Source organism: Rhineura floridana, chromosome 6, assembly GCF_030035675.1.
Source record: "Rhineura floridana isolate rRhiFlo1 chromosome 6, rRhiFlo1.hap2, whole genome shotgun sequence".
Classification (NCBI taxonomy): Eukaryota; Metazoa; Chordata; class Lepidosauria; order Squamata; family Rhineuridae; genus Rhineura; species Rhineura floridana.
In genome coordinates this window covers 137,900,509-137,923,128 of record NC_084485.1, presented here as the reverse complement: position 1 = coordinate 137,923,128, position 22,620 = coordinate 137,900,509, and the positions used below count along the sequence as shown (strand labels likewise).

Here is a 22,620-nt window from a genome sequence, read left to right as displayed (position 1 = left end):
TTCAACAGCTCTGTAAAATAGGTAAATCAGTGAAATAAATAGTGGCTTGTCAAGACATAGTGCAGGCATAGTAATTTGCAGTATTGGTCAGTAGTGCAGTGGCACTTACCTGGCCTCCTGTGACTGGCATCACTGCAGGTAAGGGCATTTGTCCTGCTGACCTCTTCTGGGGAGATATGGCTCACTTCTTACTCCATTAGCCATTACGCTATTCTTGCTGTTCCACTAAGTAGATATTACTAAGTAGAACATGACCTGCTATTCTACTAAGCGGAACATGACCTGTAGTGTTGTATAAAGGTTACATTGGAAGAATCCTTTTATGAGGTTTCATCATAACACAAGTTGTTAGGACAGGCCGGTGTAGAAGTCAGTCTACATTCATCTTCCATTTCTGGCTATGCGCCATCACCTCAGATATTATTGATCACCCCTTGGTAGGGGGCCAGTCCCTCCATTTCTTTGCTCTTTATCTTTAATATTGAAATGGTAACAGTGCATGTTTACACGCACCACCCTTTTTGTCCAGAGAAGGGAAAAGACAACAGGAAGAGATGTGACCCACATTCAGTTTACAAGCTGGCCAGATCATGGAGTACCTGATAATCCCCATCTTCTTCTCAAGCTACGCCGCAGAGTTAATGCTTTAAGCAACTTTTTTAGTGGTCCAATTGTGGTCCATTGCAGGTAAGATTTGGTTTTGTTCATCATCTCTGCTTAACTGAGGCTTGGTCTACAGATGCAGTAGAAAGTGGTGGTAGACTAAAGTTATAGAATTCTGGACTGTACCATGTGTATTCTGATGGGGGATACCGTGTTTGAATGCTTTCAACATATCAAACTCCCTGTGAGTAACACACATGCATACACACCAGAGGGAACTATACATTAAAAATTTTCCCCTGATATATTAGTTTACTATATGCAAGGGCATATAGAAGAGCATTAAAATATGATTTCTCACTTGCACTCTGAAGTCGTACAAGTCAGTTCTATCACTTCAGTATTCTAGGACCTCATTCCCATGTCATTCTGTTTTCTTGGTAGACCAGAAGTGACGTTACAAAGAAACCTAAATCAGAGAACATTAGCATTTATGTTCATTTTTGTGAGTACTGCTAAATGAATACACACAGAGACTCCCCTTCCCCACGTACAGAGCTCACAATGTTTACTGCTGTTAACATTACCTGTAGAAATATGCATCTGGCTGAGGTCAATGTTTGCTTGAGTTCCTTGAATAACTTTAAAAGCAAGTGTCTGTGTCTCATTTAAGTTGCATATCTTACAGTAGAATCCCAAATGAGTATACTTGGAAGAAAGCTCAATTTAGTTCAATTTAGGTAGATGTGTATAGGATTGCAGCTTTAATCACCTGCTATTTGATTGATTGCAGTTGTTTTTTGCTTGTTCTGTTTATTACCATTTTGTCAGTGCTGGTGTTGGGCGCACTGGAACCTATATTGGAATTGATGCAATGCTGGAAGGATTAGAGGCTGAAGGAAGAGTGGATGTTTATGGCTTTGTTGTAAAGCTACGACGGCAGCGATGCCTTATGGTTCAAGTGGAGGTATGTTACGAGACCTTTATTTATTGACACACACACCCTCAAAAAAAAGACATTCAAATGATGGTAACCTTAGACTACTGTAGAGGAGATACCAAGATAAAGGATCCACTTTTTCTCATATATGATTACTGCAGCCTTGGCAATGATCCATCTTTGTAATAGGGAAGATTGTGTAGCCAGAAAGGCAAGCTAATCAGATAATTCAGAATACATTTTGGTTAGGCAAAAACAGCTCTTCTTGTAGAGGTACAGATATAGTCACTGGAACAGGTGCTGGCATCTCCCTGCCCCTCCCCTCTCATTTATTGTGTGCATCTTGATTGGGCCAGGTGGTCAATTGCAATCCCACCCATTCTCAGTTATTGCAGCAGGAGCGCCTGTTTGCTCTCTGTGCTTTCTAGATTTGTTGCAATCAGAGACTGGTTTTTCATTGGTCTGTGGATAACTCATGCATTATATTGGGCCATGAGCATGTACTTTGCTTACTTGAGTGATCCATTCATGTGAGTGGTGTGACCACATAAGAAGGCAATTCTCAAAATGCTACACGTCAGCATAAATGGGCAGGGAAGCCTGTCTTCAGAGCAGAGATGGAGGAAAAATTCAGCTCAGTTCACATTTTACTGGGATGTGAGAATTGGAGGCTCCAGCAACTCCCATGGGGGGCAGAAACGGGGAGCTCTGGCAACCCCTGGGGGGGAGGGAAGACCCTTGGCAACACATGGGGAAGGGGGAACCTTTGTTGACAGTAGGTGGGGTTGATGAGCGAAGTGAGCAGGAGCGGCAGACCCTGGTAATGTTATATTTATGGAATTGTACCTACATTTCTTTTAACTACAATTTTTCCTTTCTGCAACTGACACAATCTGGGGAATATTAGTCACAGTACATCTTGATCCATCAAGCTTTGGTTGAATACATCCAGTTTGGTGAAACAGAGGTCAGTATCTCAGAACTGCACAGCCACCTCAGTAACCTGAAGAAAAGAGATCCTCCCAGTGATCCAACTCTGTTGGAAACTGAATTCCAGGTAAATTGCTTCTCACTCAGCTCTCCGGTATTAAAGCAAAAATATTGTGAAATGTCATTATTTTGTTTTTAGGTCGGGGTATATATTCTCTGCCTCTTAGATTATTGCTGGCACATTTCTTTTTGCTTGTAAGACCTGAAGATGAACAAAACTATGTAAAGCAAAGGAAAAAGAATGCTGTGAGATGATTTAGTATTTCTACTTAAGTATCTTTTCTATGTCTATTTCTTTAGAGGTTGCCTTCATACAGAAACTGGCAGACACAAAGAGCTGCCAATAAAGAAGAAAATAAAAGTAAAAACCGAAGTTCAGCAGTTATCCCATGTGAGTATTTGGGGGGGGTGGAGAACTGCAAGTAGCATAGCCTAATTTCTCTTTTTAACTATAAATTGAAGTGAAAAATGCATTTCATATTGTACACTTTACAAAGAAATTCCAACCAAAGCATTCTTTCTGCGTCTGCTGCTGTATAACAGCTATACATCTGTCCATGTAATTTCTGAAAGTTTGAAAACAAACTTGAAAAACATTAAATCTTTGTCTCTCTCATCTTAACATGCAGTAGTCCTATATATGTCTTCTACTACAGAAGTAAGCCTCATTGAGTTCAATGGAGCTTACGTCCAGGTAAGCGTTTATAGAATTGCTGTCATTGGGTAGTCTCAGGCTAAGTCATATTCAGAGTAGACCCACTGAAATCAATGGGCTTTAGTCATTACTCAAGAGTATGACTTAATTAGATACCCAATGTGCTAATTTCTTAGGGCCAATCTAGACGTGACCACTGAATACATCTCTATTGTTCATAACATGTTTCAAGTATTATTATTCCAATATTAATGAAATATTATTATTATTGCCCACCTTTCACCCAAAGGTCCCGGGGCACGTTACAACAATTTAAAAACATGACATTAAAAACAATTTAAAAACAACCTAAACCTAAATAAGAACATAAGAACATAAGAAGAGCCTGCTGGATCAGGCCAGTGGCCCATCTAGTCCAGCATCCTGTTCTCACAGTGGCCAACCAGGTTCCAATAGAAACTGTGGGCTCCCCCATCTGTATCAGGATTGTGACACAGGGATACATTGGGGAAGGGGGTTAACCCTTTTCTTCCTAAACCATGTTCCTAATGAAAGTATTTCCTTGAATTTGGTATTTGTCCCAATCAGAAACGTATATGTGTTCATGTATGTTTTTCAGGCTGGGACAAATAGTTTGGGGGGGCTGATTTTCATTGGGAGCATGGCGTGTTGAGAAGGGCTAACCCGCTCTCCTCCATGCTGCAATTCCAATCTGGATGGTGGGTGGATTGAGGAGAGCCCTGTGGCTGCTATTTGTAAAAATAAATACAGTATTTAATCTCTGTCGTCATGTCTCATTTAGCAAGTTCACAATAAAACAAATGACCTGATTAACACATGCAGATCATAGATAAGATTATATGTCTGTGTTTGTTTATGTATCAGCCATGTAGCTGCCATTTTGCAGGGCAGCAAAGACAAAGCACCAGAGCTTGGAAAAGTTACTTTTTTAAAACTACAACTCCCATCGGCCCGAGCCAGCATAGCCACTGGATTGGGCTGGTGGGAGTTGTAGTTCAAACAAGTAACTTTTCCAAGCTCTGCAAAGCACACTTCTTAAGATCAGAATTTGGTAGGAGGAAGAGGCAGGGAAAGGTGATACAAAAGAGGCAAGGGGATCAAGGCTGAGCATGAACAAACGCAGTCACAGCCTTTGGGATGGATCCACATTTAGTCATACTTAAAAGTAGACCAATTGAAACCAATGGGACTTAAGTTAGTCATGACTAACTTAAGCTCCATCGTTGTCAATAGGCCTTCCCTAAGTATGACTAAATCTGGAACCCAGTCCTGAATTACAGTTGAGACAAGGACTAAAGGTTGAAAAGAGAAGAAGGAGGAACTTGATGGAAGGCAGAGAGAGGTGGCGCCTTGAAGATATTCTGGGAGGGAGTTGCAAGCAAAAGGAGCAGCAGAATCATTTAAGTGGGCAGTGGAATTGGAGAAGCAAAGGCTAGGAGAGGGACATATTAGGAAATAGGAGCAGAAGGGTGGCTGGAGCAAAGTTAAACAATCTATGTTCATGCTAGAACGTAACATAACAATCCTGTTATTGCTGATGTTCAGATTGTGAATACGGTACCATTGCTTATGCTGCCAAAACAGTTACCACCTGCACATACAAAAGAGGTGTCAGTAGGTTTGATCTACCCCAAAGTTCAAACAATCTTTAGGGGAAAAAATCCTAAAGAAGGGCAACACCCCCCATAAAAACAGTCCAATGAGGGCTGAGTGTTCTCAGTAGCCACAGAGTGCTGGTTGAATATTGGGGGTAAACCCCCAAAATGAGTAGGAGAGGGAATAGAATGGCTACATCATGGAAGACAGCATGGCTAACTAGTAAACAGAAGCACTCCAAGCTGCAACATTTTGTTGCAGGTCCCACTTGTACTGTTAAAATATGGGTTTGTATGATGTCTTCATGAGCAGATGTAGTTGTCTTTCATCCTAGGACTGCAAAATAGCTGTAGATTTTGCATGCTTCGCTTCTGTGATTGACTGGCACTGACTCTTCTTTAACTATCCAAATGAAAACCTTTGCTCTGGCTTTCTTGCTCTGCAGATGACTATAACAGAGTCTTGTTCAAAACCGAAGAGGAGGGGAGCAGAGAGAGTGAACATGATTCCAATGATGAGGAATCTGATGAAGAAAGTGACTGCGAGGAGCCCAACAAATATATCAATGCTTCCTACGTAACTGTATGTATGTTTGAACAACATATCTATCTCTCATAGACTTTTAAGTCACATTGATACATTTGTGCAGAGTAATTTTATATACCATAGAACCCTAAAACAAGCTTATCATATTACCCATCAGGAAGTTAAAAGGTTGGGTTCACTCCCTTGCCCCTTTCTGTAAATAGATGGGGTAGAAAGAGAATTCGAATTTGCATGGGTGTTTGTATATATGGAATGAAGGGTCGGGGTGGGGGTTCAGATCAATAAATCCAGAATAAATAGGTGAGGTATTTTGCATATGGCACCTTGTCACCCTGCTTTTTGAGAAGTGCTATTGGTTACAAACATGTGATCTGGTACAAGTAAGGAAAACAGGCTAATTGGATCACTGTTTGGGATTTTTTTTTTTTTTAAGGAACAAGTCACAAAGGTTTGTAAATATTGTTCATTTGTTGGACTAGCGTTGCATTCCGACAACAACCAGTGCCATTTTGAACACTAGAGAGAGAACTGAGGTGAAACTTTTTAAGAGAGATGAGAGAGAGGTTTTTTTCCTATTTTAAAAAAAGCTTTAGTCCAGGTTATATTTTTTGCTGCACAAAATAATAAGTCATTATCTCTTATTTTTTCCGAATTAAAGTGCAGTCTGCCATTTTATAAAACTAATAACTCCTAAGTGCCCAATATGGGAATGAAAGTGCACAACAACAGTTTGCAGATATACCTTTTCACAAGTTAAAAACGGCTCTGTAATTGGGTAATGATGAAGACATATGGGATGAAGGTAAATAACACTGTGATTTCATCCTAAACCAAAAGCTGTATAGGAAGTGACTGTGACTCAATACCTGTCCAGTCATCCATCCTTTCCCTTCATTCATTCATTCCATTTGTATCCCACTTTTCCTCCAAGGAGCTCAAGGCAGGATTCATAGTTCTCCTCCCCACCCCTATTTTATCCTCATAACAACCCTGTGAGGTAGAGATAGACTAAGAACAGTGATTTGAACCTCAATTTTTTTATAAATGACATAGTGGATGCATTATCATCTCCCTCCTTCTTCCCACCCTCTATTGGAATAGAAAAAATCTCCATCCTCCTATACGCTGACGACGTGGTTTTATGTTCTCAAACCAAAATAGGCCTTAAAAGAATGCTACATAAATTGGAAGAGTATTGTCAGTCCCAGAAACTCAAGATAAACCATTCTAAATCAAAGGTCATGGTGAGTGGAAAACATATGAAAGCAAAGAATTCCTGGTCACTAAACGGGGTCCCAATAGAACAGGTTAATTCCTATAAATATCTCGGCATATTGCTGACAAATAATCATTCCTGGACCCCACAGTTAAAAGCAGTGACCACAGCAGGCGCACGCGCCCTAGGCATAGCCAAAAAGTTTTTTTACACGCGAGGGGGCCAATTGGTTCCCCCTATGATTAAAATATTAAAGGCTAAAATCCTAGCTAAGATACTATACGGCACAGAACTATGGGGCCCAGCCGCTAGATCCACCTTGGAGCCCACCCAGAACGCCTTTATGAGGATAGTGTTAGGCCTCCCCCCGGGCACTCCGGCTGCCCACATGAGAGCTGAACTGGGACTCCCCTCAGTAAGGGCACGTATAGATATGTCATACCTACGGTACTGGCTTCGAATTCTTAATATGAATAATACATCTATGACTAAGAAATGTTGGCAGGAACAAATGGCGAAGGGAGGATGGGCGAAGGAATATCAATCAATACTCATAAAATACGACCTTACATTAGATAAACTTTTAGACTTAAGCAAAATGGCTCTCCGCAATTGGATTTATGAATGTGATGCAGCCCAGGACCGAGCCTCAATTGTGATGGCCCGGTTTTCAACATGGTACCCTCAAATTAAACTTAATCACACGTTAGCAAATTATTTAGACTCACTTGACAGAGCCCACATAAGAAGAGCCTTTACAGCTCTGCGCTTTCAAGTTATGTCATTGGCCTATTTGGAAGGCAGATATCGAGGCATACCAGTGGCTCAACGTCTATGCATCTTTGGATGCATGGCAATAGAGGACATTACACACTACATACTCCATTGCCCACTTTATGACAATCCTAGGCGGAAATTTTTATCCACTTTTTTAAACCTTTTAATGCCTTATTCAGATAGGGAAAAGATAATTATGCTTTTATTGGATGAATGTAATTATGTATCACTAGCTGTTACCAATTTCGCCATGGCAGCACAAAAAATGAGAGATTCCTATGTTAAGAGAATCTCCCCCATGAATGTCACCCAAAGAAATGTAAATTGTAAGGTGATACATATCAATGTATGTACGTATGTTTTAACATGTATTCTTGCACATGGCCCATGGCTAAGCATGCAATAAAGATTATTATAGTGATTTGAACCTGTGTCTCCCCATCCTAGTATAATCACTACACTCTGGGCTCTTATGGACCAGAACTGCATTAAAATGCAAAGATAGTGGCGTGAGATACTCTGTCATCAACTAAGGACCTTCTTAATACTTTTCACCTAGATCAGGGCTGCCTAACACTAGGACAAAAGACTGTGTTTCCTGCACGGCAGTCTTCTGAGGGCCACAAGCCAGTGGCAAGCAGGGCCAAAGGTAAAAGTGGGTGGAGCAACACATGAAAATTTGACCTTTGCACAGCTAGTTTCTACACACACTAACACATCCCTCTCTATCCTCCATCAGACAAGGAAAGGGCACATTCCAGCCAGATAAAAACACCCAGGCTGGGAAGCAGGGACAATGAAGGGTGTGGCCTTGGGAATGTTCCAAGAGCCCAATAGAGAGGTCTGGAGGACTACCTTTGACCCTTGGGATACAGGTTCCCCACCCCGACTTAGATCCATGGAGGCTGCCATGAAAGTCAAGATATACCCTCGACTCTTCTTCTGCTGGATCAGTTAAATACAAAAGAGCCCTTCTGGATCAGAGCAAGGGTCCATTTACTCCAGCATCCTGTGTCCTGCATGACCCATACAAGATGGTTCTGGGGAGCCCATGATAGGGCATGAAGGCAAATGGCCTCCCTTATTGCTTTTCTCTAAACCTAGAGGTTCATTTAACTATTGAGACTAATGGCCATGAGTAAACCCCTTTTAATGTCATCTGAGTGGCCATCACCACCTCCTGTGACAGTGATTTTCATAAGTTAATTCTTCTTTGTGCAGAGAAGTATTTTCTTTTGTCTGTTCTAAATCTCTTATCAATCACTTTCATTGGATGACTCTAATTTCTAGTGTTCCAAAAATGAGTACTACTGCTTCCTGGGATCAGAGGTAGTATGCCTTTGAATATCAGTTGCTGGGTAACAGCAGTGGGGGAGTGCTACTGTCTTCATGTCCTGTTTGTGGACTTCCCAGAAGCATGTAGTTGACACTGTGGAAAACAGGATGTTGGACTAGATTGGCCTTTGGTTCGATCCATCAGGATCTTATGTTCTTACAGGGTGAAAAACCCATTTGCAGGCCAAAAGGTGGCCATATGGGGGATAAAGATCTCTATGTCATATGTGCAGTCGCTACACTTACCTTATCTGCTGCCCGTGTTAGACACTAAAGGGGCAAAACTGCTGAGGGAGAGATAAGCTATGTAAAGAAACCAAAAATCTAGTCACTTTTATAATTCATCTTGTTCAAATACCTTGTCTTTTTATAGGCATATAAATGGTTTTATTTCAAGTATCATGGGCATGACCCAATCACAGTTGAACCTTGGCCATATGCACACCACATGTTTGTTCCACTTTTAATAGTCATGGCTTCTTCCAAAGAATCATGGGAAGTGTCATTTGTGAAGTGTCCTGAGTATTGTAAAGAGAGCCCTATTCCCCACACAAAGCTACAATTACCAGAGTTCCCTGGAAAGAGGGACTGGCTGCTAAACCACTCTGAGAATTGTAGTTCTGTGAGGAGAATAGGAGTCTCCTAACAACTTTCAGCACCCTTCAAAAACTACACTTCCCAGGATTCTTTGGGAGAAGCCATGACTGTTTAAAGTGGAATAAATATATGGGATGAATGTGGCTCTTGTTGGGTCCTATTGATCGCAAAGAGAGAGATTTACATGAGATCTAAAAGTACTTAACAGCAACTGAATCATTTCTATTGTGTATTCGCTCTTACTAATATATGCCTTATCTCTATGTGTATGAATTGCAAAGAATGTCTCTCTGGCTACATCCACACCAGGCATTTATTCTACTTTAAACAGTCATGGCTTCCCCCAAAGAATCCAGGGAAGTGTAGTTTGTAAAGGCTGTTGAGAGTTGTTCCTCTTCAATCAGAGTGGCTGACTGTTAAACCACTCTGGCCACTGGAGCTCTGTCAGAGGAAAAGAGTCTCCTAATAAAACCCATTTGTGTGCCTACCCATTTGTTGACTAATGGTAAAGATGGGTCAACCCACAATTCTGAATGTGATTTTTGTTTTCTTAGAATTCATACCTCTGGATGGATATAACCCCTGGCAGACTTACCTTCTTTGTTTTCCTTTGATCTCTCCCAACTGAACCACAGATGACTGTATGTTGCGACCGAAGCTATTGCCCTGAATATGGTCTTTAAAACACAGAAGCAAATTCAAACAGCGGATTTCCCCTTCATTATTGTATGAAATTAATTTCTGTGTGGCAACCTGTTTTGCCTTTCCCTTCCCCAAATAATTTATTTGTAACAATTTGAGATTTTTTTTTCAACAGGGCTACTGGCTTCAAAATGCAGTGATAGCAACACAAGGGCCACTCCCAGAAACGATTAGTGACTTCTGGAACATGGTGTATCAAAGAAAAGTGAAAGTGATTGTTATGTTGACTGAGCTGAAAGATGACACTCAGGTGGGTTAGTCTTTATGAGTCTATAATATGATATGGTGTCTCCTTCAGAGATATACTAAAATTCAGATTCTCTAAACTCAAATGGAATTCTAATTTCCAAACCGAAAAACACTCTAAGATTAAGATGTGCAGCCTGCTAAATTCAATGAGGCTTTCTTGCAGGTAATTTTTATTTTATTTATTTATTTAATTCAATTTTTATACCGCCCATAGCAAGGCTCTCTGGGCGGTGTACATCAAATAAAAATATATTTACATTCAATTTAAAACCACCTAATCAACAATTTAAACATATAACAAAAGCAAAATTAACATAATAAACCCATATTAAATACAAATCAAAAGTAATTCAAAGAAAAAGATGGAACATATAACTATCTTTACAACATTAAATACAGAAGCTAAAATTATTAAAAATTATTTAAAAAGATATTAAAATAATAAAATATTAAAATGCCTGGGCAAAGAGGAAGGTTTTCACCTGGCGCCGAAAAGATAGTAAAGTAGGCGCCAGGCGTACCTCGTCAGGAAGGGTGTTCCATAGTTCGGGGACCGCTACCGAGAAGGCCCTCTTTCTTGTAGTCGCCTTCCGGGCGTCTTTCTGAGTAGGCACCCGGAGGAGGGCCTTCGATGTTGAGCGTAGTGTACGGGTAAGTGTGCAAAGACATACACTTAGGTTATTTTGTTTGTTTTGTAAGTCACTTTGAGTCACTTTTGTGAAAAAAGCAACTAATCAACATTGAACCAATAGTAATAATATACTTACGTCAATGTTTCACATACTACATACACACTTGCTGAAAAGCAGGCATCTTCTAAATTAACCTTTAAACATTTGCTGAAAATGGTTCTACGCCACCAGGCTTATGCAGACAGTTAAAAAAAATTTTTTGTAATAGCTGATGATCTATAATTTTAAATCCTTATGTGATTTTTACTCTGTGTATGTACACACACACACAGTGCTTTGATATTTGTAACGAAATTGCGTTACGCAAGTATTTGAATAAATAAATAAAAGACGCATATGCTTTTTAGTGGCTTAGTGGCTGCTGTTTGACTTGGAGCATGAATGCTAGTCTTAATGGCTATTAATTTGGTGTTCTTAATGTGCTTGGTACTATTGCTAACTGTATTATATCTGAGACTTAAATTTGCTTTGTAATGCAAATTTAAGTCTCAGATATAATAATACAGTAATAATACAGTGATGCATAATAAAATCACAGTACTGTTGGATAATTATCAACCACAATTAGGGCTAAGGGTATCTGGTACCTTATTGAGCACCATTGTATTGTGCATTTCCATGCATATATTGCACACATAATCATCACTACAGTTCCTCAACTACATGGACCTTACCTTTGACTCACACCAAAAGTTTTTGCTTGTCCTTCCAGACCAAGCAATGATGGGATCCTTATTTGACACCCTGGTCTCTTCTTTGCAAGTAGATCCTTACTGGCATCTTCCAACTCAAAGCTACCTGTGTTGATGTTTGGGAACAACTGGTTTTTATTTTCTTTTTTTCATTTCTAGGAACTCTGTGCACAGTACTGGGGAGAAGGAAAACAGACATATGATGGCATCACAGTTGAACTTAAAGATGTCAGCCATTGTTCCAGTTACACTATTCGTGCCTTTGATGTAACTCACGCGAAGGTAAATTCATAAGAACTGAATTTCTCCCCATCCCCCCTTTTTTGTTGCACTTTCCAAAATTAAGAGAGAAAACTAAAAGGCAAGGCATTCAGCAAAGCAATTCTGATCTATATTTTAAACTTGTGAATTACAAAATAGAGGCAAGCCTAAGCCATATGCTCATTCCATGCACCTCCTAGGCATTTGTGACATGGCAGCTGCTTTTGCATGGCCAGCTGCCACAACATAATGGTAATGTCCATATCCAGAAACCATGCAGGACTCACAAAGGATGTGGCTATTGAGGTCCTGCTTGTCGGCTTCCAATAGGCATCTGGTTGGCTACTGTGAGAACAGGATGCTGGTCTTGATGGGCCTTTGGCCTGGTTCAACATGACTCTTCTAGTCTCTTCATGTTCCATCTGTCCTACATGGGATGGAGTCAAACAAAGTTTTAAAGATAATTTTGATAGTGATATGAAAGAGGCTTTGGCCACTTTGCTGAAATGTATTCACTATTTTCAGATCCTCTTGTAACAGTTGTCTGTAACATGGGATGCCTTTCTCCTCTATCTCATATTTCCTCCTCTCTTTTTGCTCTTCCCCTCGCCTCTATCTTTCTCCTCTTAAAAAAAAGTGATGGTGCCACCAATCTGAGCATACCTTTGAAAATCTAACATATAAATGCATTTTTTTTGTTGCCACTATTGCTTCTGGCCAGGCAGTTTTGAACAATATAAAATAGTGATAGAAGTGGGATTTCAGTTCACACTGTGAGAAGTGATCCCTCCTTCAAACTGACTTTAGATTGCTAAAAAAAACACCACCAATGATTGTTTTTCTCCAGCCATATTTTCTGCATGCAGCTATTGATTAACTACTTTAAAATAGAGCTGAATTTTCTCAGAAGAATTTTTTTCCTGTGAAAAGTTCCTAAGATTTTTCTTTCTTAGATGAAAGAGCCATTTGGCAGAACTTTCTCCAAATATTTCATAAGAACATAAGAACATAAGAAGAGCCTGCTGGATCAGGCCAGTGGCCCATCTAGTCCAGCATCCTGTTCTCACAGTGGCCAACCAGGTGCCTGGGGGAAGCCCGCAAGCAGGACCCGAGTGCAAGAACACTCTCCCCTCCTGAGGCTTCCGGCAACTGGTTTTCAGAAGCATGCTGCCTCTGACTAGGGTGGCAGAGCACAGCCATCATGGCTAGTAGCCATTGATAGCCCTGTCCTCCATGAATTGGTCTAATCTTCTTTTAAAGCCGTCCAAGCTGGTGGCCATTACTGCATCTTGTGGGAGCAAATTCCATAGTTTAACTATGCGCTGAGTAAAGAAGTACTTCCTTTTGTCTGTCCTGAATCTTCCAACATTCAGCTTCTTTGAATGTCCACGAGTTCTAGTATTATGAGAGAGGGAGAAGAACTTTTCTCTATCCACTTTCTCAATGCCATGCATAATTTTATACACTTCTATCATGTCTCCTCTGACCCGCCTTTTCTCTAAACTAAAAAGCCCCAAATGCTGCAACCTTTCCTCGTAAGGGAGTCGCTCCATCCCCTTGATCATTCTGGTTGCCCTCTTCTGAACCTTTTCCAACTCTATAATATCCTTTTTGAGATGAGGCGACCAGAACTGTACACAGTATTCCAAATGCGGCCGCACCATAGATTTATACAATGGCATTATGATATCGGCTGTTTTATTTTCAATACTTTTCCTAATTATCGCTAGCATGGAATTTGCCTTTTTCACAGCTGCCGCACACTGGGTCGACATTTTCATCGTGCTGTCCACTACAACCCCGAGGTCTCTCTCCTGGTCGGTCACCGCCAGTTCAGACCCCATGAGCGTATATGTGAAATTCAGATTTTTTGCTCCAATATGCATAATTTTACACTTGTTTATATTGAATTGCATTTGCCATTTTTCTGCCCATTCACTCAGTTTGGAGAGGTCTTTTTGGAGCTCTTCGCAATCCCTTTTTGTTTTAACAACCCTGAACAATTTAGTGTCATCAGCAAACTTGGCCACTTCACTGCTCACTCCTAATTCTAGGTCATTAATGAACAAGTTGAAAAGTACAGGTCCCAATACCGATCCTTGAGGGACTCCACTTTCTACAGCCCTCCATTGGGAGAACTGTCCGTTTATTCTTACTCTCTGCTTTCTGCTTCTTAACCAATTTCTTATCCACAAGAGGACCTCTCCTCTTATTCCATGACTGCTAAGCTTCCTCAGAAGCCTTTGGTGAGGTACCTTGTCAAACGCTTTTTGAAAGTCTAAGTACACTATGTCCACTGGATCACCTCTATCTATATGCTTGTTGACACTCTCAAAGTTATTCTTGCCAGCTGCTGTTCTGCTGTCTCCCTCAATGTCCCAGAATGACGTTACACCTGGGACATTGTGGAGGATGCAAAATGCATGCTACCTAAGAGAGGGAGATGTTGTACTTCTGCCACTGTTGATGGTGAACCACATTCCCAAGAAACTCTCTAAAATGGTCCCCTCAATTTCTCTGCCCTCGAATAGGATAGTATTTTGGAGACACTATTTGTGCATCGCTGTACCTTAAAAGAAGAAATGGCAGCTCACGTTTTTATGCAATAAACTTGAATATGCAGCTAAGTAATTAAAAGCCACATTTTTATGGAGGTGGCAGCTTCCTAGGAACTAACTAAAACCATAGATTTTAGATAATCTTTGAAATATTTTGATGAGGCATTCATGAGGTCTCTTGCTGGTCTGTCTTCTTAAGAAGAGAATAATTTATTTATTTATTTAATTAAGCTTATATACCGCCCGACTAGCAACAGCTCTCTGGGCGGTGAACATTAAAAATACAATAAGAAATAAGACAATATAGTATAACATAGTATATAAAAACTGTACAGAAACTGTACAGTCTAAAATCAGATTATAATAGTTTATAATTAAAATGAATTAAAATGCCTCAGAGAAGAGAAAGGTTTTAACTTGGCGCCGAAAAGATGATAATGTCGGCGCCAAGCGCACCTCCTCGGGGAGACTATTCCATAGTTTGGGGGCCACCACTGAGAAGGCCCTAGATCTTGTCACCACCCTCCGGGCTTCCCTATGGGTCGGAACCCGGAGGAGGGCCTTCGTAGTAGACCGTAGTGTACAGGCCAATTCATATCGGGAGAGGCGTTCCGACTGATATCGTGGTCCCGCGCTGTATAAGGCTTTATAGGTGAGTACCAACACTTTGAATCTGGCCCGGAAGCATATTGGAAGCCAGTAATGGATTATTAGCTCAACAAATCCCCAGATATATACTTTGTTTCTGTGTAGAAGACCAATTAATTTCATTCTCTGAATGGTTCTTGGCCAAATAACTTTTATTCTGTCTCGGTTTCTTTGTCGTCTTTTGATGAGCCTCTCCATGTATCTCTTTCTTGCAGAGGAAAGAAACCCGAAAAGTGTTTCAGTATCAGTACCATAAATGGAAAGCCTTTATTCTCCCAGAGAGCCCCAAAGGCTTAGTCGCCTTGATCCAGAACCTCAAAGAGAAGCTTCCACCACCTGATGTAACAGCTGAAGCAAATGCACGAGGCAGAAATGTTCCAATTGTGGTTCACTGCTGGTACGTGTAAACTTTGGAGATATTTTAATGTTTTGAGGCTTGATTAATTTTATTATTTATATATGTTTATCTACCTGGCGAGGCCAAAAAACCCCCCACACCTCCACTAACCTGTTTCACAATTAATTGGGACGGCACTGAAAGGTCTCTTTCTCTTGTCCCAGCCAAACATAAAGAACCTCTCCACTTGATCTTAATAAGCAGATAGGATGTTGCAGCATCTGGTTTGATTCACTTGTGAGATGTTCAGGACTCTCATCTTTGCTTTGGGTTGGGAGCCATTGTACATTTTCATACCTTGTTGTCACACCTGAAGGATTATAATTCTATGTGCTCTGCCCCCTAAAAACTGCATCCATGGTGAGGTAAGAATGAGTGTGAATCGTTTAAAGCTGAAATTTTCATGGGTCAAATAAACTGAGCTGGACAGAAATTTCTCAGAAGACATTTTGTTGAGAACATTTCTGAGATTTTACTCTGTTACTGGCACCCACTTTGCAGCTTGGTTTACTCAAAACCTTTGGTGAGAGACTTTGTAACATCTCAAATTTCACTGAATACAAGATATATCCAATGACTGAATCTGCTGCGCTGTGTTAGGCTGCAGGTGTAGCCAGTGAGAAAATACAACAGTACTACTCTGTGTGTCCCCTCTGCTCATAATGAAAAAAAACCTGCATATTTTAATGCTATTTTACTAACTGATTATACCCTTTGAAATTCATATTTGTGTGAACTGCAGGGGGAGGGCTTTGCCTCAAAAGGAATAAATAAAAGAAAATGTGAAACAGTCCAAATTACACCTAAAGGTAATTGTCCCTCCCAAATCCATCCTATGGACATTGCATTCTGACTTGTGATGAGGTGCAGGGGCAAGCCTCAGAATTGTACATATTCTCCTTCTCTGTATGAACCTATGAAATATCATCATTCCAAAATTCAGCTCTTGAGTATCATTGCATATCTAGCCAAATAGCACCCCCTTGGCCCAGGCACCCCTCTCCCCCCAAAACCCCAGCCTAATAAGAACTGAGAGTGCTCTGTGGCCACTAAATACTGACTCACTGTTGAGGTAGAAACATAGAAAATGGGTGGAGTGGTGATAGAATGCAGTGGCTAGAACCTTGAAGAGGGAGCCCTCCACACTCCAACATTTTGTAGCTGGTCCCATTTGTATCATGCTATTCCAAGGCATTGCTGAACTTTATTGCTGTTATCGACTAATACTGTTCATTTCCTGGAATATCATTTTGTAGTGATGGTTCCCAACAAACAGGAGTATTTTGTGCCTTGCTGAACCTCTTGGAAAGTGCAGAGACTGAAGGTGTAATAGATGTTTTCCAAGTTGTGAAATCTCTTCGTAGAGCCAGGCCAGGAATGATTTCCTCGTTTGTAAGTAAATCATACTACTAGTTAGTTTGTTTTTTTAAAGGGCCTCTCTTGGTGGTAATACTAGAAATATTAGTGGATTGGTGGATCAATCTTTCTTTCATTCTTTAATTAATTAAAACATTTATTTTCTACTTTTCAACTCAAAACAACTAAGGTGGCTAGCAAAACTTAAAACAAAATGCAATAATCAAACGTTAGTGTATCGAAAATGCAGATTGGCTCTGTGGTTGTAAGTGATTAAGCATTGTGTTTTAATGCTGAAACCCTGTATTTTTGTATATTATAGATCAAACATTGTTAGAAGAATATTTCTACGTGTAAAAATAGTTCATGACAAATAACAAGTAGTTTATGACAAACAATATTAATAAATAATAATAAAACAAAAGCACAATTATCAAATGATTAAAATGTTGCCTAAAATAGAATAAAATAGCAGCAAAGTGGTAACCAAAAATATTTAATATTATTAAATATTATTATTAAATACAAATATTTAATACTCCTCCCCTAGTGCTTGGCTTAGGCAATCCAATAAATGTCTACTCAGAAGTCAGCTCCATAAGGTTCAATGAGACTTACTGCCAGGTAAGTGTGTATTGGATTGCAGCCTAAATTGCAATTCCAACCCACTTACTTAGCAGTAAGCCCTGCTGAATTCAATAGCATTTACTTCTGAGTAGACATGGCTGCAAACAATTGTGCTGTAGGTAATTTTTTAAAAAACATGCTGCTAAAAGGAGAGAAGGGTAGGTGATAAATACACATTTCTAGGGAGGGGGTGTTATAGCCATCACTGAGAAGGTCTTGTCCCTGGCCATCACATGTCTAAATAAATCTAAGTTCCACATAGGGTTGCCAGGTTCGTGGCCCGAGACTGATCCTGTATCTTTAGGAGAAGAGAAAGTCAGCCAAGTGCAGGTGTTCTTGCAACATTGTAATGGGAAAAACCACAAGGTGGAATTGTCCTTTCTCCCTGCACAACTTTTAAAGATACAGAAGACCTCTTGGTTGCCAGGCCCAGACTGTTGACAAGGCAGTTAGTTTTACTCCAGAGGAAGGTTGGCGGTGATGGGCAAGCTGCCTTTCAGGGAAGCTGGACTGCTTTTACTGTTCTTCTCTTTGAAGAACCTATGATAAGTTTCCTAGGAACCTGGTCTCCCTGTTGTAACACAGTTTGAAAACCACTGCTTTACATCAGCAGAACTTGATGCATGGTCTAGCCTGTCCCCCAGCCTTCTGGGCTCCATCTCATTCTCCCACTCAGTGAAACCACTCAGGGAAGGAGGAAGAGCATATGATACTTTTATGCCTATATGAATTCTATTTTCTTTTCCTTCTGTTTTATGCCTTCCTATTTAGGAAGATTATCAGTTTCTGTATGATGCTGTTGCTAGTGAGTTTCCTGCCCAGAATGGACAACTGCAAAAAACCCAATGCCAAGAACACAAAGTCAATATTCATAATTATGAAAAAGAAGAAGAGCCTAACTCTGTTACTATTGATTTCTACTACCCAGTTCAAGAAACTGGGAACGAGGTGGAAAGGCATGAAGATTCCAAAGCCAAGGATGGCTCAAGGGAAGTGAAAAATTCTTCGAATGGACCCACAAATCCAGTTTCAACTGAAATAGTGTAGAAGCCTTTTGACTTGAGCCCTTCCCACTTCAAGGCCTCTGTGCATGCCACAGGTGTTCATTCATCAGTAAATTTAAACCAAAAGGGGGGAAAGGGTCTCCTCTCACACAACCCAAGTCTCTTGCTTTGTTTAGAGAAATTTATGTGTAATATCCTGAAGCTGTTATTTCTCACGAAGGTACGACATAGGTCACTTGAAACTTGTGGATAGCTTTAGCACACTGTGAATTGTGCATGTGGGTCTGTGTGTAGATTTGCCATTTTTAATTGTTTGATATTATTTGTACTCTTCAGCATTTTTAAACATAATTGTGTAGCACTGAACTATTTTTTTTAGAAGTTGGTCTTTTTACATAGCAGTGAAAGAGGAAAAGAAATGTATGTTTTAAAAAACAAGAAAGAAAATAGGTAGTATAGATCAGATACATCATACATACCACCAGTCATACACAGTTGGGAACTTAAATGTACAGGCAGGTATCCAAAACACAGTGCAACTAGCTCTGCATGCCCCAAGGGGCATATTTCTCAAATGACAGCCCACCATATCACACTTTCAAACTAAGGAGACTTTTAGAACAAGGTTTTGATGTGGCATGAGGGTGTGCTGGCCAAAGGAAAAAAATGTTTTAGAGAATTGTGCTGGGCACACCTAACTCCTTGTTCTTTGGATCACAGACATGGTAATTATATGTTAATGGGGAATATGCTCTCCAATGATCAGATAGTAGCTTTGGTGTAAATACAGGGCACACAAAGCCCAATGCCCATTGTAAACATGGAGCATTTCTTGATATTGAAGTAATAGTGATGCTGCAAGATCCTGATGGTTGTACAACTTGCATTTCTAAACCCAACCTCAAGATGTCACTGTCTTCACAGAAATTCACCTGACTGTTCAACTCCAGCAAGGTTGTAAGTTATGGATGTTCAATCTTTTGCAAAATGCTAGAGGAACATCATTCAGTTGACATGTTTTAAAATTGTACATGAAAGCACAACTGGAACACACACACACACATGGTTTCTCTGGCTTGAACAGAACTTGTCCTAGGTGATGTTTTCCTCATTTCTTTTTATTCTTGTATATGCTATTTTCTGGATTTTTGCAAATTTTATATAAAAATTTTATATAAAGTTTTATATTTCTGGCCATTTCCACAGTGAAATAAAAATATCATCTAAAAATAATACTTCAAAAATATTCTTATGAGACATAGAAAGTGTTGGGAATATTATATAACAAGGTGGATTTTTCTTTTTTCTGGTTATCATAAATTGATGGTTTTTTAATTCAGTATATATGTGGTTTCAGGGCCAAACTAGATGTGAGAGGGAGATGTAGCGTGGGGTATGCAATTTGTATTGGGGCTGTGGCACTGAGGGAGGGGAATAGTATTTCAGTTACTACTTGGAGAGGAGGGAAGGGTAACAATGTAACACATCTTTCAGGTTGACCAGAAGAATACCGTGGTGAATGATATCAAATTTCTGACAGGTGCAGCAGAACTGTTAGGAATGCACTCCACTGGTCTAGTTCCCAGCAAAAAACAAGGCCATTGTAGTTTCAAAATGAAGTTAAAAGCTGGAATGAAATGGATTCAGAAAAATTGCTAATCAATGTGAAACAACTAGCCACAGCCTCAGTAGAACTGTCAGCCACAGCACAAAGAAAATCCATAATTCATCAGCTTCTCAGAGTGGACTATTTGCATAGGTTTCTTGCCTTGCAAAATGAAATGGACTGCCTTCAAGTCAATCCCAACTTATGGCAGCCCTATGAATAGGGGTAAGCCGTATTCAGAGGTGGTTTACCATTGTCTTCCCTTGAGGCTGAGAGGCAGTGACTGGCCCAAGGTCACCCAGTGAGCTTCATGGCTATGTGGGGATTCGAACCCTGGTCTCCCAGGTCATAGTCCAGCACTGTAGCCACTACACCACACTGGGTCTTTTTGCCTTAGCAAAGGTTTAAGTTCCCAGTAAGCTTAAACCAGGGATGGGGAACTTGTGGCCCTCCAGATGTTGTTGGAATAAAACTCCCATCGTCCCAGATCATTGGCCATGCTGGCTGGGGCTGATGGATGTTAGAGCCAAACAACATCAGGAGCATGTTCCCCTCCCTGGCCTAAATGCTATCATGTGACCCATCCATGACAAAGGAACCACAGCTAGTTCTCTTGCATTGTCCCATCCAGCAGAAAATATGAGATCCAAAAGATTGAATATTTGCAACCGTACCTTATATTTACCATGACTACAAAGAGAGCTTCACAGACGATGCAGCCACAAGCACCTGTTTCACGCAGCTCATAGCTGATGGAATTCACAACCACAAGATATGATAGTTACCATCTCAGATGGCTTTAAAGGGGCACCTGAATACCAGTATGCTGAGGAATAACAGCGAGAGAGGGCTATTGATGTCATGTCCCGCTTGTGGGCTTCCCACAGGCATCAAGTTGGTCAGTGTGGGAAACAGGATGTGTGGTGACAGGCCTTTGGTCTGATCCTGCAGGGGTTCTTCTTCTGTTCATACAAGGCAGGAGCTATAGGCAATCTCAACTTTCTGCTTAATGTCCCTACGTGATGCATAGCTGTTAATATACCTGTATCTACACATAATTCATTGCAGACACATGATGCATTTTTATTTGTACACAGGCTGTTAACTCCTGAGAACTTTTGCAAATTACAATGATGATGATGATTTTGCTTCCCTTAATGTTCTTCTGGTATTTTGCATGAGCAGAAAGGTAAAGATGAATGGGCCTTTCAAAGCTTAGGCAAAATTTGGTGACTGCTTTGGTCTCAATTTTGCACCCTACCTTGAAAACATCTTCACCAATCCTGAACATCCAGTGCTCAGAGGTGGCCAGGTATGACACCCAGTCGAATAGCTCATCTCATAAATACTTTATAGTGGTTTTCTGTAGGTCCCTCTCTGGTAGGGATATGTGACAAAGATGACCCCCTGGGAAATGCTGATAGTCTAAAGATGTCTAAAAATGTCAAGGCATCAAGGACTTTAATGGGAATTTGCAGGAACCCTGCAAGCAGGTCTAGAATTATGGCCAAACAATGGAGCAAGGAAAGGTGTGGAGTTGTATCATGGGGGGAAAAAGATATTAAAAGACTATTAAGAGAAATAGCTATCCGTCTGTTTCAAGTGCCTGAAGATGCATAGCTAGGTTTTCATACAACAACACTGTTTGTCCACCAGGCTGTACTAAAACATTCCAAGCATGAGTTCATCTTTAAAAAATGCTTTGAGATTAAGACTGAAGCAGTAACCTTTGCTATATTGTTTTAGATGCCAGCTGAATTTTTTTTCCAGCAAGCCTACCCAGACATATAATTTCATTATCTATGGTTGTATGAAAAGTTTTACTGATTGTATTTGTGATTTATGGATAGATATCTTACGTTTACTTGTTTTTTTTAACATTGCTGTGGATTTTAGCTGTGTTTTATTGATAATTTTATTGTGCACACTGCTTAGAAAGTTTTAGAATTAAGCAGTTGATAAACCTTTTCTAAATAAATATAATACAACAGTAGGAATGAATACAGTGGTTCTCAGCCATTGGTGCAACTGACAGTGAGATTAAGGCTACAATCCTATACCCACTTAACTGCAAGTAAGCCCCATTGAAAGCAATAGGACTTGCTTCTGAGTAGACATGGTTGGAATTACACTATAAGCCTTTATTGTGATGCTAAATATTTATAGGATTTTGCTTTAAATAGGTATAGGGAACCCGCAGTCTTCTAGATGATGTTGTTCTCCAACTCCCATCAGCCACCATGGCTGATGGTCAGGGATGATGGAGGTTGTAGTCCAGACATCTGAATGGCCACAGGTTCTATATCCTTGGCTCAAAAGGACAACATTTTTTGGACCTGCTTTCAAGCTTAATACTTGTGGACACTGTCTGGTTGAAGGATGAACAGCTAACTTTAACCTGCTGGCCCACTGTGCAGGATCACAAGACCCATCTTGATTACTGTCTGATTGAGATCAGAAGACCTTCATAAGGCCAAATTCCCAAACATCTAAATATTTCCATGATGAGATGCCCAACCTACTTTCAGAAGTCTGCAACTCATTTTTCTAAA

General features: G+C 40.3%; 1 protein-coding gene across 5 annotated transcripts in view; it reads left to right on the top strand.

The window, feature by feature from the left end:
• Nucleotides 1–21,919, top strand: part of PTPRC (protein tyrosine phosphatase receptor type C) — a 144,330-nt gene extending 122,411 nt beyond the window's left edge. For 2 of the 5 annotated variants that reach the window (XM_061633940.1, XM_061633943.1), the window contains 10 exons: nucleotides 530–687; nucleotides 1,435–1,570; nucleotides 2,451–2,600; nucleotides 2,834–2,924; nucleotides 5,251–5,387; nucleotides 10,094–10,228; nucleotides 11,771–11,893; nucleotides 15,294–15,475; nucleotides 16,732–16,867; nucleotides 18,230–21,918. In XM_061633940.1, the coding sequence (XP_061489924.1) occupies nucleotides 530–687; nucleotides 1,435–1,570; nucleotides 2,451–2,600; nucleotides 2,834–2,924; nucleotides 5,251–5,387; nucleotides 10,094–10,228; nucleotides 11,771–11,893; nucleotides 15,294–15,475; nucleotides 16,732–16,867; nucleotides 18,230–18,505 (1,524 nt within the window). In that variant the 3' untranslated portion in view covers nucleotides 18,506–21,918. Of the gene's footprint in view, nucleotides 1–529; nucleotides 688–1,434; nucleotides 1,571–2,450; nucleotides 2,601–2,833; nucleotides 2,925–5,250; nucleotides 5,388–10,093; nucleotides 10,229–11,770; nucleotides 11,894–15,293; nucleotides 15,476–16,731; nucleotides 16,868–18,229 lie in introns of all 5 variants that reach the window. The other 3 variants (XM_061633944.1, XM_061633945.1, XM_061633942.1) reach the window with 2 other exon arrangements.
• Nucleotides 21,920–22,620: the final 701 nt, after the last annotated feature.